General features: G+C 39.1%; 1 protein-coding gene across 6 annotated transcripts in view; it reads left to right on the forward strand.

The window, feature by feature from the left end:
• The window catches only part of chd6 (chromodomain helicase DNA binding protein 6), a 142,633-nt gene that overhangs the window by 14,540 nt on the left and 111,495 nt on the right, over positions 1 to 16,598 (forward strand). For 4 of the 6 annotated variants that reach the window (XM_030051043.1, XM_030051046.1, XM_030051044.1 and 1 more), the window contains exon 2: positions 11,209 to 11,258. In XM_030051043.1, the coding sequence (XP_029906903.1) occupies positions 11,229 to 11,258 (30 nt within the window). In that variant the 5' untranslated portion in view covers positions 11,209 to 11,228. Of the gene's footprint in view, positions 1 to 3,935; positions 3,979 to 7,179; positions 7,338 to 11,208; positions 11,259 to 16,598 lie in introns of those variants that run through there. The other 2 variants (XM_030051045.1, XM_030051047.1) reach the window with 2 other exon arrangements.

Consider the following 16,598-nt stretch of genomic DNA (forward strand, 5'->3'; position numbering starts at 1 on the left):
TGAGACATTATGGTGTGTCTATGGGATTAAACTTTTTGACCTTGAAAATTTAAAAAAGGTACCATGAGGAGCTGTTGGTACTGATAAATTTGATAAATTCTTAAGACGATACCAAACGATGCCACTCCGAACAGATTCGTCAAAAACACTAAAGCTAACACTCCTTTATCCTTCTGCAATCATGAGGCTTTCAGTTTACTTTTTTGGGACTACTGCCAGCTCCTTGAATGGAGAATTATTTCCCCTCATGCAGACGCAGAATGTGCTGCATGCCGACCGTCAGCTGTAGTCTGTGCGGTGTGTTCATGTACAACTTTTTGCAGGAGACGTCAGCACTTGTTGTTCTTTGAAGTCAGCTTGGGTGTCCTTGACTACAGACAAAATTCACTCTTGTCTTACTCAAAAAGAAGTGAGAGGAATTTGTCTCAGTGCCTGGTTTGTGATTTCAGTCAACATGCAACACAAAGGATGAACTGTGAATAATGCAAAAGGTGACTATATTTTTTCACCCCATTGCATCAGTACCTTGCTGTACTTACTCTCTGCCTGATGTTGTTAAAGTGCAGTGTCAGCACGCTTTGGTTTTTCCGCGGAAAAAAAGTGTAGGACCTAAATCTCTTTTAATTTCTTCCAGATTTGTTTTTGTTTTTTCTCAAATTCTGTGTTTTCCATAATTTTTCTCAGTTCTGTGTTTTTACGTTTTAAAAACATTTTATCATCATAAAGTGTCAAATCATTGATTCATCATGATGGATGAATACAATTTTAGCAGTTCAATAAGAAAATTTTCAAAATTTGTTGAATATCAGTGAATTTGTAATACAATATTGCGCTATTTTTTTTAATCAAAGAAAGTGCTTAAATAGTTATAAAACTGCCAATGTAGTTACACTGATGAGAATTTGTTCAAGTAGTAAGCTCTTGCTCTTGCTAGCATGCTGCCTCTCTCTCTTTCTGTGGTGTGTGTGTGTGTGTGTGTGTGTGTGTGTGTGTGTGTGTGTGTGTGTGTGTGTGTGTGTGTGTGTGTGTGTGTGTGTGTGTGTGTGTGTGTGTGTGTGTAAGAGGGTGTGTGTAAGAGGGTGTGAGCCCTGCTCTCGGTGAAACAACAGACAGCAGAGGACAGAAGCTGTAGCCCATAAAAGGCATGAAAGAAGTTTTTGGCTAGAGCATGCAACCAGCCCTTGACTTGGCCTTGTCAGTGAGTGACTGATCAGCAAACATGAATTGACACACTGCAGAGAGAGAGAGTAACCATTACTGAGAGATATGCTTCTGATGGTGATGGTGATAATTTAGGCTTAGCTGCTACAGGTGCTTTGTAACTGTATAAATAATCAGGGTTTGAAATCTGCTGCTGTTCATGGAACTGAGGTCAAAAGAGACGCTTTCTAAATGTAGTCGCGATCCAGCCATATACTGCGTTTTGACCTAGTCTTGTTTTCTTTTCATTTAGCTTAGGTGCTGTGACAAAAACCCCTGTTACATCCACCTTTTAGCAAATTCCACAGTATTCTGCGTTTTGATGTTAATTCTGTTTTCATGATTAAATTCCTCAATTTTGCCTGGGTTTTCTGTATCGTGGAAATCGTAGGGCCCATATGTTGTCCCTTTTTGTGTTGGAAGGCAGCGGGTAGATGTTACTCTGGCAGCATTTTATAAACCAGGCCAGTGTCAGATAAGTTCGGGTACCAGTACAAGATACATTTGTGTACCTGTGCCAGAAACGCATTTGATAAACATGCTCCACTGCACCAGGCATCTGAGATGGTATCCAAAATGCTTTTCTGGAGACAAGTGTTCCTGTTTTTTTTAAGTGGGTGGTGGCACAGGCTGCATGACTGCAATATAATGCTCATTTGGATGTAAAAATTCAGACACATGGTATCAGTCTCCTATACATTGTGCATGGAACATTTTTCTGGCTGTACATCTGTAAGACATCACAAACTGCAGTCTTGTTATCTGGTTTCCATCACTGGGAGAACACAGAGGCTAAGTTTACACTGCAGGCCTTCAGTCTCTTTTCCGAGCTGCTGCTCATCTGAGTTTTTTTGGACAACTGTCCATAAGTATTCTATGATATAATCCATATCCCACACCAGGGACTGCCCATTGGTCTGAAGCACCATTATTCCAAAACCCCAGTAGTCTGAAAAATGTCCCATTGCACCAAAAACCCATTAGTCTGAAGGTCTGTTATCCCGAAAACAAATGCCCATTATTCTGAAACCCCAGTCAGCTGAAAAATGTCCACTTCACAAATTTGGTTAAGTTTAGGCAGGGTTTTCCTCAAGTAAAGGCTAGAGTAAAGAGGAGTTGATGCATTTCTTGGCAGAGATGCAAAACTCAACATAACACCGGCAGTCGCTGAACTCCAGAGGATGTCTTTTTGGAGAATTTGGCCTTCAGAGCAACGGGCGTTTGTTTTTGGAATTATGGGCTGTTGAACTAACAGTGATACAGGGTTAATTTTGTTGTGTTTGTCAATGACACTTTTTCCTGGATAACAAATGGGCCAAACAGAAAATTAGACAAATGCTGAACAAAAGCTATGACAAAATCTGACATTTTTGTAACCAGATAAAAATGACAGAAATGGACAAATGAAAATACAGCTCCTGACCTCAGTTTGGAAGGGAACAGATGTATGGGCAAATGTTACTTTTGATACTATGTACAGTTAAAAATAAAATCTTGATAAAAAATACAAGAAGCTATAATGAGGAATGTAGATCAATCTATGAATGAAGTTTTAGTCGACAAAAACTAGACTAAACTAACAAAATTGGAAACAATAAAATGTGACTAAAACTAAAATTATTTTGATTCAAAAGACTAAAACGAAATCAAAGTTTGGCTGTCAAAAGTAGCATTGCAGTGATGTTGAAAAGGTGTGTGTTGAAGTAAATACCTGTTCTTGTACTTACTTCTCTCCCGTCTTTTGTCTCAGGTGAATGACGAAAGTTCATGACAGTGTACTTAAATTCTTGACATTGCTGACAGATTCCAATTTGAGCATTCAGTACATAGCTGCATGTAGGTCTCATGCCTCGGGAGCTGATTTTGGTCCGGAGAGGGATTGGAGGGGAGGGGTGTCTGCGTGCAGCTTTTTGCTGTTCACACTGATTAGAAAACAGCAGATCTGTGTCACATGTGAGGGGAAAAAATAGGAATTGGGACACATTCAGCAGCAGTGTGAATATAGCCTTTTTTGTATAATCTGACCTGTGCATAGTTATGAGACTGTTATGTGGGAGTAATGGTCCATTTGTCAATAAGAATATTCAGCTGTGAAAAACGTCAGGCCCATCTCACATCGATAGTATGCAGGATAATCTAACATTCCAACAAGCTGGTTTACCAGAGACGTTATAAAATAGGAGACATGGCACTCGGGCGCCATCTTTGAAACCCCCTGGGGCAGTGGGATCACAACCAGCAAGACTAGAGCTCTGTCTCTTTGAATGGGGTGTTGTCTGTGCATTCTGCTGTAGGTTTTATCATTTACTTTCCATATTTATGGACACTGCCAAACTGTATACAGCATGGAGTCAAACATGTTTTTCTCCTGAACGTCTCTAGTGCCAAAGAAAAACAGTATTTCTCACTTACTGAGGCTTGTACTCATAGCCTGTCCACATCACCACGTTGTGCTTTGTGGCAGCCCTTGTCATTACCATGGTAACTGTAAACAGTCAACCATGTAGTTGACCTGCAGAGATTTTTTTTAAAGGCATACATGGGGCGCCCCAGTGGCATTGAGGTTATGGTTTGAGTCCTATGTCTCTACTGTCGCTGTCAAGTGAAGCAGAGATGCCAAAAAATGTAAATATAAAGAAATTAAAAAATGCATACATTTGATTTTTACCTGTTTTAATTCTGCAGTGTGGAGCAGGCTAACAGTTGTGTCGTCTTGGCTGCCGTGTTGTTGGGCTCTTGGTACCTCTTGTATCAGAGTTGGGTGGCTACATAAAAACTGTAAGTGTGATTTGCTGATTTGATCTGGTTTTGATTTTGGTTTATTTACACACAATAAAAGGACATAGTAATAAATCAGACAAAAAAAAAAAATCAAATTATGCAGGAGAGTCTACGAAACCCCAAGGGACTTCTAGTGACTCTCCCCTGAGGTGATTAATAAACTTAAGGCAGAGTTGATTCAATTAGCAAAACAATTAGGGGAAAGCTATGGAAAATAAATACAACAATACAAAGCTTATAGCAAGTGTGTGTGTGTGTGTGTGTGTGTGTGTGTGTGTGTGTGTGTGTGTGTGTTTGCATTTGCATGAGTGAGAGGCGACAAAGAGGTTATGTAGATGGACCAAGCAGGGAATCATTAAACGGATCTTAAGTTGAGTTTGAAACAAGTGAAGGGTGTGTTTGTTGAGAATGAGCCTTACAGTTGTTCCAACTCTGAGCCTCTTTGCACTGGACAGAAAACTGGCACTGAGAGGAGTGACACAAAGGGAAATTAAAGACATGGCTCTATCTGGTATCATATGAGGTGAACCGGGGAGTTAAAACTGAAAACATCTTTGTATGGTGTAGGATGTAAATTGGAGTAACAAGTATCTGTAAAGGAAATGAGTATGCCACTTTTCTATCTATCTATCACAAACAAACTAATAATTTTCAGAAGCTGAAGTTTGAACGGGTGGCTACTCTTACTTACATTTTTGTAAGATAAATATTTTTTGAAAACTAGTGTATGGTGGTGTATACTGTGTTTTACATTGACTGAACCACCACTTTTAGCTTTTAAAGTTTTCTCATTGTAAAGCGCCAGTGCACCATCTCCTCTTACTTAAAAAAATCTGGTTTTACTTGTCTTGATTTTGTAATGTAGGGTTTTAAAATGTGTTTGAAGTTTTGAACTATCCCTCTAACACACATCATAATGATGTATGAAAGAATAATTCTATAAAGTTTTGGGGAATTCTGAAATGTTCATAATTGAATACTTGAATGCAGAGGCACATAATGACACAATACATACTGTACAGTATCATTTATTTGTGTCCGTAGAGAATTTTGTCTTGGACTCCATGTGCAGATCCACGGTCGATACACATTTGATTAAAACATTAAATCCAAAAATAGATCCCTACATACAGAAAGTGGGTTTGACTTGGCACATTTTTGCTTTTTTAATGTTGTTGCTGTTAACTGATATATCAATGCAACACAGTCAGTTTAGTAATATTTGTCTTAAGGAAGACTACAAAGTGTTCAAACCATGGCAAAGCGATGTTCACTGAAAGAGTTTTCAGAGCCTGTGTAGCTTTGTGAAACCAGGCGCTCTCAGAATGGCAGACCTGTTCTAGAAAGCCACACTTTAAATCCATAGACGCTCAGATACCTTACAAAGCCAGTTCATTCCCTATTCTTTAGTGTCCAGATGACAGAAATACTGACATTTTTAATGTCAGAGTCTGGTATTAAAGCAAAACTGACTTTGCAGAATGTTAGGTTGTGTAGTTCCCTGGGTGTTTTTTAAGTCTACATGATTGTGAAATATCCTCATTAGCTGGGCTGATAACCCACAATTTGCATTTCTGTCTTTACATTCAATGCGGTAGTGTGGCAAAACAGCTCCTTAAGTAACACTATGAGCACATAAAGAAATGCAAACAAAGCAGATTATTCCAATTTAAAAAAAAAAAAAAAGAGAGAGAGATGGTACCTATTTTTTGAGGAAATTAAATATCTCTTTTCTTCTTATTTTCTTATTTGAAGGAAAGTAGATCCGGCAGGTAGTGTCTGCAGGAAACTCCTCCTAGTATCCTTGTGCCAGGAAAAAGACAAGCTGATATTACTTAGGGTAAATAATTGTAATAATAATAATTGGTCAGTAACTATGCAACCCACCTTTCTACCAAAGTTCAATTTTGCTTTAAGCCTGTGACATTTACTCCATAGCTAAGTTAACTTGAATTTGGTGATGGCACTAGCTTGTTGACAAGATGACATGAAAATCAGAATGCATGTGAAATATGCATCTAGATTTGGTCTAGGTACTGCATCTGTCATAGTTACATGCAGATGTCATAGTTACATGCAGATGTATCCCACAAGAATAAAAAAAAAAAACATCTTGTCACCCCAGGGAAGTAATGCGGGAAGGTGTGTTCTCAAGCTCATATTTCACTCATACTTAGATGTGGTTAGTGCCTTAATTTGTTTGCTAGCTTTAAATGTGCTGTCTTACAACTTGCATGCATTGGTCTACACAGTTACTACATGCATTGATAAGATTTTTTTTAAAACCCAAAATGAATTGACTAATTTGTTTGTATGAAAATCTGTGACCTCTGATTACAGCCACTGTGTGCTAAGTGGCTTTGAAGTGGTGTAAACCATTGGAGACAGGTGTGTAAGAGTGTTGCAGGTGAAGTTACTAGTCTAAATTACTGGTCAAAAATGGGAATGTGCCAAAACAGTCACATGTGACAGCTGTATCTCAGATGGTGGTGGCCAAGCAGATTGTGGCATACCTGTTACTCTGTTGTGCGGGTGAAGATTGTGTAGTGGATTTAGTTGACACCTTTTAAGGTGGCTGAGTTTGACTTTTAATGTTGGACCTCTCTATATGTTCATGTATTGAATCATGAAATCCTGTTAATGACTTTTTCGAGCATGGATCATTTAATTCCACAGTGTGAAGTACAGATCAGCAAACACTCCAGTCAGGCAGCCATCTTTAATGGATACATTCATGTTTATTATTCTTTCGCCGCACATTGAACATAAGTTGTTGTTACATAAGATAAAATGATTGTAGTGTATGAAGCTTTTATTCATCAAAGATGCCTGCTTTAGAGCAGAGTGTCTAGAGCATTGCTGTCGGTGGGCTGATGTTTTCTGATGAACAGAAAGCAGCATGTACCACTCTAGGACTCTTCCTGGAATCGCAAGGGGCACATCAAACTGACCAAAACAGACTGAAGACTTACTCACTCACTTAGGATTTTTCAAGTCGTATAGAGATGTTTATAGATCTAGAACGACTGATGTTAGATGAAAACGTAGACCAAAAGACAGAGTCAAACAGAGACACAAACACATATGCATACAGATACATGGAGAAATTATTCATTCAATTCCTCAATCAGTTCCCATCATGGGAAGATGGGATACAGCGATACCCAAACTGTGAGCGGACTCTGTTTTCCTCCACAGATGCTGACACAAACCAAGCAAAAACCACAAAAGCACAGGGCTGTCAGAACAGCTCTGAGCTCACTATCAGCCAAGGCCGAGACGAGAGCAGGTGTCCACGGGTCATCTTATCCCAGCTGGGGGGAGTCTACTCTTTCCACATTAAATTACATGCACATGTAAGTCCACTCTCAGATAGCCTGCCATGCAGTATTATCAGCAACATTATGTGGTAATATGGCATAGGCTTCCCTGTATGATCTGAGAATTAGCCATGACGTCCCAGTAAGGCTGGAGCTAGATTGGCAGAGCCGATCTAGGCAGCTTCAAAAATGAAGACAGGATATGCAGGAGAGTATAGGTGTGGGGTTAGTAGTCCATTAGCTGGTATATATGAATCATATGAAGTGGTGAGGAATTTTAACACTTTCTTACCCTGGTTCTGTAATAGTAAAGCTGCACTGTACCTGAGGGAGCCTGCAACACGGCTAAAATGCAGTTCTACCTCAAGAGTATTGCCCATGTGACTGGATTGAATCGTTTCCGAAATATTGGATTAGTGAAACCAGGGCTGGGCTATATTTTGATCAATATTCAATATGATCAATATGATACTAGATATCGGCTGGGATTTTGGATATCGTAATATTGTGATACAGCATTAGTGTTGTCTTTTTCTGACTTTAAAGGCTGTTTTGCAATAACGTGATGCAGATTTCTGAACTTATTAGACCCTCTTCGCTGCTCTGTTACTTGCCTCAAACTGCTAGGTCATCATATCCATATTACTGATGACTGCTAATCAAAAATCTACCGTGTGTAAATATTGTGTGACAGCACAGTCATCCCTACAGTATTGTCATGATATTGATATCGAGGTATTCAGTCAAAAATGTAATGTAACTGAAATGGTGTCATATTGTGTTAAAAATGTAGCACATTTCTGCCATCATACCTCGCTTCTGTTCTGTTCAACGTGTTGTAATAGCCTCACTGTGTTTTTGCAGGTCAGGGGACCTCTGCTGGTCACTTGTGGAAGTGAACCAATATCTAGCTGACAGCCGGAATCCACATAGCTAACATGTTACTATTACAAATCACACTATGCAGTTAACTTTGTCTTCATCTGAAAGTACAAATCATAGATATTCAGAGCCAGTTTATAGACTTCGAAAACTGTTCTGTTCACATTTTTATTGCGACATCTGCCTTGTGCTTGTGGTTCACCCCTGCCCTTCAGTCCAAAGTTCTTTGTTTTTCGGTTTTAAAAGCAAAAGTGTATATAGAAATCATAAGACATATCTTAAATAGCGCTTGGTAAAGCCAGGCTACTTTGGGCTATGCTCTGTAGAATGTCAATGGAAATATGACTGTTAATCGTTGTAAAGCAGCCCATGTAAAGAGATTATTCGGACTATTGTCTTACTTAGATTAAGGCCAACAGTCGGACTATGTAGACCATGTACATGTAGGCACAGATGTCTTAATTTGATCAAGTTTAATCCCCAGCAGTTGTTTGAATATTATGATTGCACTATTATATTTACAGAAAACATTTGACACTTTGCAGTGTAATTTATCACTGAAAATCACTTCTTTAGCTAAAAGTTGCTATTCTGCATTTAAAGTGTTGTAAATTTGCGAAGCTCACACTTAATCCTTTCCACTGAAAATGAAAGCAGTTCTGTGAAAAGAGGTCATGAGTGATAAAGGTTGGTGAGATTTTGAAGCTGACCCCTACAGACACACCAGAGATGCAGGGTTTTTTTCTTGTAGTATTCCTGTGGTGACTTTGAATGAGTTACAGTGATATTCTTGCACTGGCATAGAGTTTCTGAATTAGTTCCAATGGCTTTAGGTCCAAGTGTCCCCCCACAATCAGCATGAAACCAACCCCACTGGCAACGTTGCCACCTAAATCTCTTTAAAAGCTACTCAAAATCAGTGTGGAGCTGTGTGAGAATGCTCTGTTCAGGCTAATCTGGAATTGTTCTGTTGACTTTCCCACTATAGACCAGTGGTGACCATTGTAGAAGCCCCTCTTTATACTACTTCTGTTGTGCATTAGCATCGCTAAGAGTTCTTTCTTGAGGGTTATTCAGTAGAACAGATTAGTATATCTTTGCAGGATCTACAGTCCTTTTGTCTCTCAACCAACTTGTTATCAAGCTGTCCTTTTAACTTTCGACACCTAAAAAGCAGGAAGAACCTCCCTTGGGTATCGATCAAAAGTGCAGCAGTAGCTCAGCAAAGATACAGTAGTGGTGGGATTCATACAGTGGTTACTAAAATCTGCTGGTAATAAGATGAGAGGAGCATGTCTCTGTGCAAAATCTGGCTGTGCATGTGAGTACGGTGACAATAAATTTGAGGGCCACAATCAATAATCAAGAATGCTCCACCCCAGCTGATCCTTCATTTCTGGAAGCGTGTGCTACTAGAAGAGGCGCTTGTAGAAACCATGTGACTTTGTGCTCTTAGGCCAGAGGCCATCTTGACTACCACATCTTGAAAAAGCCCGTCAGGAAAATGAATTGGTTAACCTCAGGTGAGGGTGGCTGTACCCCTACCTGTACAGTGGCAGTGGCCACTGAATGTTTTGATGAGTGTGAAAGTGATTTTTACCCAATTTCAACCATGTGAAAGGCTTTCTTGAGTGGGTCATTAATTGGTTTTCAGGGCTGCCCAGAAGTAAATTAGTATGGATTGTCAAGGGCAGCAACCAAGAGTTTACGCATTGGCCTTCAGTCAAACACCAAAATCTGTAGATTATGTGAGTTCCAAAAATGAAGCACAAGAAAATATTAATCTGTCAGTGTTAAAGGCGTGTCAGTGTCTCCACCTGCTGCTCCAGACTCTGGAGCGTGGCCTGAGACAGTTTTTTCCACCATCGTCAATAAAACACCAGATAGCTTTTCTTCTTATGGAAGAATGGAAGATGTCTCCCACATGTAGTTACAGGCACTTATAACATATACTTATAACAGACAACATTTAGTTTTGGAAATTCATTTTCCCAGCCTCCTACTGCAAAAATTATGAATGGTGGAAGCAATGACATTGATCATGGAAGCCATGATCAATGTCATTGTCCTGCTTTGTTTTTGGAAATCAGTTTATTATAATATGTAACTTTTTGAAATCAAAATAATGATGACATTTGGAACATTATATGGCATTTTCCATGTGGATTTGGCCATCAGTTAGCTGGCTGTGGCTATCAAACAGGTTAGCAGCCACAGTATGGGGAAGTTAAGGCAACAGTGTTCAAGAGGAAAGCAGGAACAAAAGAAAGAAAGATGACCTTGGTCCAAACAAGACCCTTTTGAAAGGATGAGGAAGGTTGAACTAACAATATATGTCCTGACACAAGGTGACAGGAAAAGTATGTCTAGGGAACATCACTTTATTTTGCATCCAGGGCCAGAAATTTCAAGAAGCAGGTTTGCTTGTTTACATTTGATGATATTGAGCTCTGAGAAAAGGGCTTAAATGCCGCAGGTGACATTGCCCCCCCCCCTTAGAGGTTAATCTGGAGGTCGACTACACGTCATGGTCCTACCAGGCTATGTATGCAGAGAATTGAATCATTTGGTGATGGTCTTCATTTTACTCTGGTAGTAGATATAGTTCTAAAATTTTTCAGCTATCACATTAAGGGACTTTTACCTATAAAGCTGTCTTTTGTGAATGTGTGCACCTGGAATGTATCAAAGGCCATTTCTGGCCTGGTTTTGCTGTGCAAACCTTTATTAAATATAGAATGATTAGCTTTTTTAAATAAATTGACACATTGTATATAGCTTTCACAAATATGCATGCATCATCTTTTTTGGGACATGAACATTTTAATTCACTTGTGGGTATGTGTCATCATTTAAAATGGCTTTGGCCCTGTACATTTGAATCACCTCCAGATTTAGAAACGTTTTTTTTTTTTTTGCTCATAGCTGCACAGCTGTATTGTTAGATGATGTAATAAACTTTCAAGGTTGTTCTGTGTACATTTCAGCTTATAATATGAATTCTGTTTTTTTTTTTTTTTAACAGATGCAGTGAAGGGATAGAAGATGAAAATACACAAGAAGGACAAGCAGCAGGTTTGTATTGGAACCACACATGCACATGCATATTAGAAAAGTAGGTCGTGTATAAAACCATCCATACACACAGTCTTGATACTCAATAAAACATGCTTTTTAAGCCCCAATCTCTGTTTTATGAACATTATAAAACTCAGCATATTCACATATCCCCTGAAACATAAAGTACATAAAGTTTCTGTAGCTTCACTTAAACCTATTCAGTTAGGAACCCTTTCATATAAATCTCAGCTGGAAAAAGTATCCATTGCTGTGCTGTCTTTAACGCAAAATTGAGCTTTGCTAGAGGGTTGTGTTGTGTAGCTACTGGGCTGATATGAGTCCTCATGGTGGTGAAATCTCCTCATTAGTTGCTCAGCTGATCCACAATACTGTATTTCCATCTCTTCATTCACTTTCATAGCAAAACAACTCCTAAAATAACACTTTGAGCACAAAAACAAACAAGAACAAAGTGGATTATACTAATGTAAACAACAACAAATTCTGGTACCCACTTTTTTCCACTTTTTTGGAAAGTTTTTTGGAATTATTATTTGTGAATGTACTATCAGGTCGTTTCTTCAAGGTAACTGTGGAAGTTTGCTGCAGACCCTACCTCCTGAATCTACTTTCAACTTCAACTAGGAAAATAACAAGAAAAGAGATGTTTAATTTCCTCAAACAAGGGTACTGGGACATGTTTTTTAAATTGGCATAATCTGCTTTGTTTGCATTCTTTTATGTTTTAAATGTTATTTTGGGAGCTGTTTTACGATTCTATAGAAGTGAATGGAGAGATAGAAATACAGTATTGTGGATTAGCAGCCCAGAGGACTATGGAGCAACTAAAGAGAATATTTCCTCACCATATAGGATTCACTACTTCAGGGAAGTATGCAGGGAAGTATACCTAACACTCTACTGAAGTTCAGTTTTGCTGTAAGGAGTTTCAGAAGTGTGCTTATTTGTAGGTATTCTGTAGCTTACGTGTATTCTATGAGTTTTGAGAAATATTCCTAGAAGCTACCTCATAACCTTTCACCTTCAGGTGTTATGGCCCTGTTTTGTACAAGGTATTTAATAAGTATTTTTTTTGCGAGTATTCATAGCTTCTGTCTGCTCGAGAGCTGCTGTCTCTCCGTGTTGGCTTGGTTATAGTGGCTTATAATGTATCACATCTCCTTGCCAGTTCTTCCCTGTGCCAACTCTGAGAGCTGGCAGTGGCAGTTATCTAAACATAATTATCTAAACACAAATTTATCAGTGGCAAAAAGATCAGTTCCGAGTCGAAAACCAGTACAGAAATAAACTATCTGTTTGATGCTGTTGAGATCTATGTTTAGAAATCAGCTGTTCTCAGCCACTGTTGCCAAGAGCTGTAGCCTTCCAATATGGCTGACATTACATCACCTGAAAGACCTCTATTATATTTCCAGGTGCTCTTGAGCTGTCTTGCTCAAGGTATTTGAGAGCGGCTCTGTTCAAACTATTTTAGTATTCTGAGTTGCATTCGGATGACAGCATGCTGTTTGGTGTAATATTTATGAGTCAAACGGAGTAGAGTGATGAGTCAGAGGTTCCGCAAGAGTGAGGTGACAGAACAGTCACTCATAGCTCAGCACAAGGCCTCAGAACTGGAACCACTACAGGGTAGTAGTGTTGTCAGCTTAGCAAAATTTATCAGTCAGTCTTACTTTGGTGCTGTTCCAAGCTCAGATGTTATTGATTTTTTTTTTTTTTTTAATTATAACACAATACTATGTTTTGAAAAAAGAAAAAAATCTAAAAGTTTTTGACATTACATGTCAGCAGGGTGATGTCATGAGAAAAAGATAATATCCATCCACTGTAGGAACTTGGTTTAAATCTTTGCTCCCCGATCCCAGCGCTCCTTCCTGTGGTACCTGTGTAAAAGCACCACATTTACTAATTTACACCGAAGCTTTCACTGTATTATTCACAGAAATAAATAACACTAGAGGAACAGTGAGAGAATGCTCACTCGTGCAGGTTAAAAAAAAAAAAACATGTCACTTCAAACAAACAAATGTGTCAAGTCACATTTTTCGAATTAAAACCTCTCATGATTGAACAAAGGATTTTGCTGACTGTTATTTAACCACTTTGAGCAGTACTCACCATCCTGTGAGGCTCCCACTGTAGTAGCTAGGGTGCACCAGTACCGCTTCTTTCATGACTGACAGAAGAGATTCTTAGTGTTCAGTTTGACATCTCTGCAGATGCTAAGTAACAATCTGATTCATTGTTTTTCTGTAGATGTGATTTGTTTTTCTCAGTTACCCGCTGTTTTCCATGCGGTAGTGTTATTGAAGACAATCGATTTTTGTGTTTTAATGTATGCTTGTTTGACAGTGGTAATTGACTTAAATAGAATAATTTGTTGCAGCTTGAAAAGAGTGACCTATTTAATCAATGAATTGTGGGTAAATTAATTTTATGTGAGGTTGTGTCCAGGGAAAATTTTGGGTGCAAGACTTGACTTTGGGGTAGACTTGATCTTTATTTTAGAGGTGTGTAGTATGGTTTGCAGAGTTTATCAGCTTGTTGACAAAGGTGAGGTGATGAAATTTTTGCTGATGCAGCACCAGCCTTTCAAGTATCTCATCTTCATTTCCATTGTAACAAAATCAAAGATGGCAGCCTTGACTTCTTTGGTGCTGCACTTAAAAGCAACAAGCTTCCTGCCAAGTGAAAAATGACCCACCAGTGTTGCCATGGTGGGTCATGATGCAAAGTGTCAGCAGCATGCACATTGCTTGAAAGTAGTCCAGCGTGTTAACAATGGAAATTTTGGGGTATACGTGTCATTCGGTACATTTTTAAATACATGTGAGATGCAGCACGTGTTAGTGCCATGAAAGAAGACAAGTGAAGGGTTACAGACGTGTTTAGGTAAGAGAAAATTTGGAGTTCAAAATTTGGCCTTGCTGACTTTTGTATGTGGATTTTTCTGTGGAGCAGCAGAGGACCCTCTGGTGGAGTCAAACTGCATTACATGTAAACAAAGCATTTGGCATCTAATTTCTTTTTTAGCCCTTAGAAATTTTGAAAAAAAAACGACTAGATGGAGAAGCAGGTGTGATTTGCTTAGTTTGAACATTTACATCCTAGACAAAAATGTCAGACTCAAGAAATTTAATTTTGATGTTTTTCAATTAATTGCGCAGCCTTGCTGGCGTGCCTGTGTGGTGGCACTGTTCCTATTGTACTGTCCCGCCACATTTGCTGAATGGATACAAAGGAAACTACTTTGCACTGAGCCATGTTTTATTTCCCTACATTTTTTTCACACCACAATCCATGAATCAGCAAATGCTATATGAGTGAAGTGTCGGCACTTCAAGGTAAAGCAGAGAAAAGACTGCTTTCTCTTCTCTGTCTGAGGCCTAGTTTCAGTCGCTTTGATCATCCTTCTGTAGTCACCCAAAAAGCTGAAACGTCAGTCTGCAGCGCTCCCCCTCCCTCTCCCCCTCCATCTTTTTATAAGGAATAACAAGAACGTGGCTCTCTTAAGCTGGAATTTCTTCTCAAATCTTTTAATGGATTCTCTCTTCTTTCATACACAATCGTTTTATTCTTGTCAAGTCTAGTTTTGATCTGGTGTTGATTTTTTTTTTCCCCCTAGCCTCACAGGAAAGATGTATGATAGGTTGATAAGTGGATGGATAAAATGTTATTTGTGATGGGGTAGCCTGATTTTACTCAGTGTCCTGACATCTTTATCATGCTGAGTTGTAAACAATTACCTAAACATTTTGTTTGAAACCTTACCTTAAAAGATAACCAAAAACAAGGTGAAGTGTGACAAGATTTTGGTCAAAACTCATCAGTATTTGGTCAATGTGATAGAAAATGACAGGAAAATAGAGTCCAGGTTGAAAACAACTACAATTGTCTTTTAACTGTAAACTCCAACCTCACCAGAGAGGACATGCCAGACTGACAGTTTCCATTATTGTTGATTTTAGGAGGTGTAGTGTTGTCTGTCCTTGGCTTGCACAGAAGGGGACATCGCTGCAGAAGTGATTAACACATAAGAAAGCACAGCTTCAGTGTATTCCCTAGTCTCAAGTACCCAGACCCACCTCGGCCCTTTGATTTTCATTTCCTTTATGTGCTGTGTCAACAGAGGAGAAACATCTGTCAGTCAGGAATAACGCCAAAGGGGAAAAATCCAGACAGTTTGTATTTCCTAAGTCATTCAGAATTAAGGGTCCTACTCAAAACTGAACACTTCATGTGGGGTGTTGTATGTTTGCTAGCATTTTATTGTGTTTGCATCCACAAGGGGCACAGCTGGAGAGGAATTGCACCAGACCTGCAGCAGAATCAGAGATCATTGTTCCTCTTAGAACATCTAATGAGTCAACATTTCTTGCTCATTGGCAGCAGCCTGGGTGATTTTGCAGTAGACAAACAAAGTCATCACCAAAATGATGATATTCCTAGAACTGCCTTCCATTATGGGACATTTCCACTATTATACTGCACACTGTTTGTACGGTACATGTTCCTGTGTATTTTGGGTAATATGAAGTGGACTATACAGTGTATCAGTTTGTTTTCATGTTTGTTTGGAGCAGCATGCAAAAATAGATGGCCCCTTATGTAATTAGCTATTAAGTGAATGAGTGAATGATTTGGAACTCAGCTCACGTCTCAAAACAAAACACTATTGATTTGAAGCTTTAGAAGAAACTGAACAAACAGCTGGTTTCAGCTCTCTGATAGCCAGTCAGCCAGCAAGCTTATTTAGAAAAAAAATTAACATGTAGCTGCTAGCTTCTAGATTCGTCTGCTGCTTATTTTGTTAGATTTTATTTTCTTTATAAAGGACCATATAGAGTATTTAACAGAAACGTTGCAATTTAATGCAGCTTAAAGCTCATTTTTATCCTTTTGGCAAGACGTGGTCACAACAAGATGGAGGTGGTCAGACAAGAAGCTATGGTAGCTAACCGGCTGGCTCTGTCTGAACTCAGGATTGATCATTAGTGATGTAGCGGTGGTGAAATGGCTCCCAAGCAAAACGGGCACTGAAGTGAAACATGTTGAATTTTGTTAAGATGACTAGCTGTTTAGAAATGCACTCAGCTGTTTGTCAGCATTGTTTTAATGAACTGTGGCCCCTCAATATGGCCGCCAGAGGGTACAACATCAACTGAAGGCTTTGGAGCGTAAAAAAACCGCAGGGGTAGCACTCGACTGCCGTAACCTAGCAGTTGTTGTTCTCTGTCAGCGAACAGGATCAAACCTTGCTTGTAGCAGCAGTAACCTGAAGAGGTGTTGCTAGCTTAGCTTCAGCGTTAGCTCTATCTGTGACGCTGCTTTCGG

This window comes from Myripristis murdjan, chromosome 5, assembly GCF_902150065.1.
Source record: "Myripristis murdjan chromosome 5, fMyrMur1.1, whole genome shotgun sequence".
In the NCBI taxonomy this organism is placed as follows: Eukaryota; Metazoa; Chordata; class Actinopteri; order Holocentriformes; family Holocentridae; genus Myripristis; species Myripristis murdjan.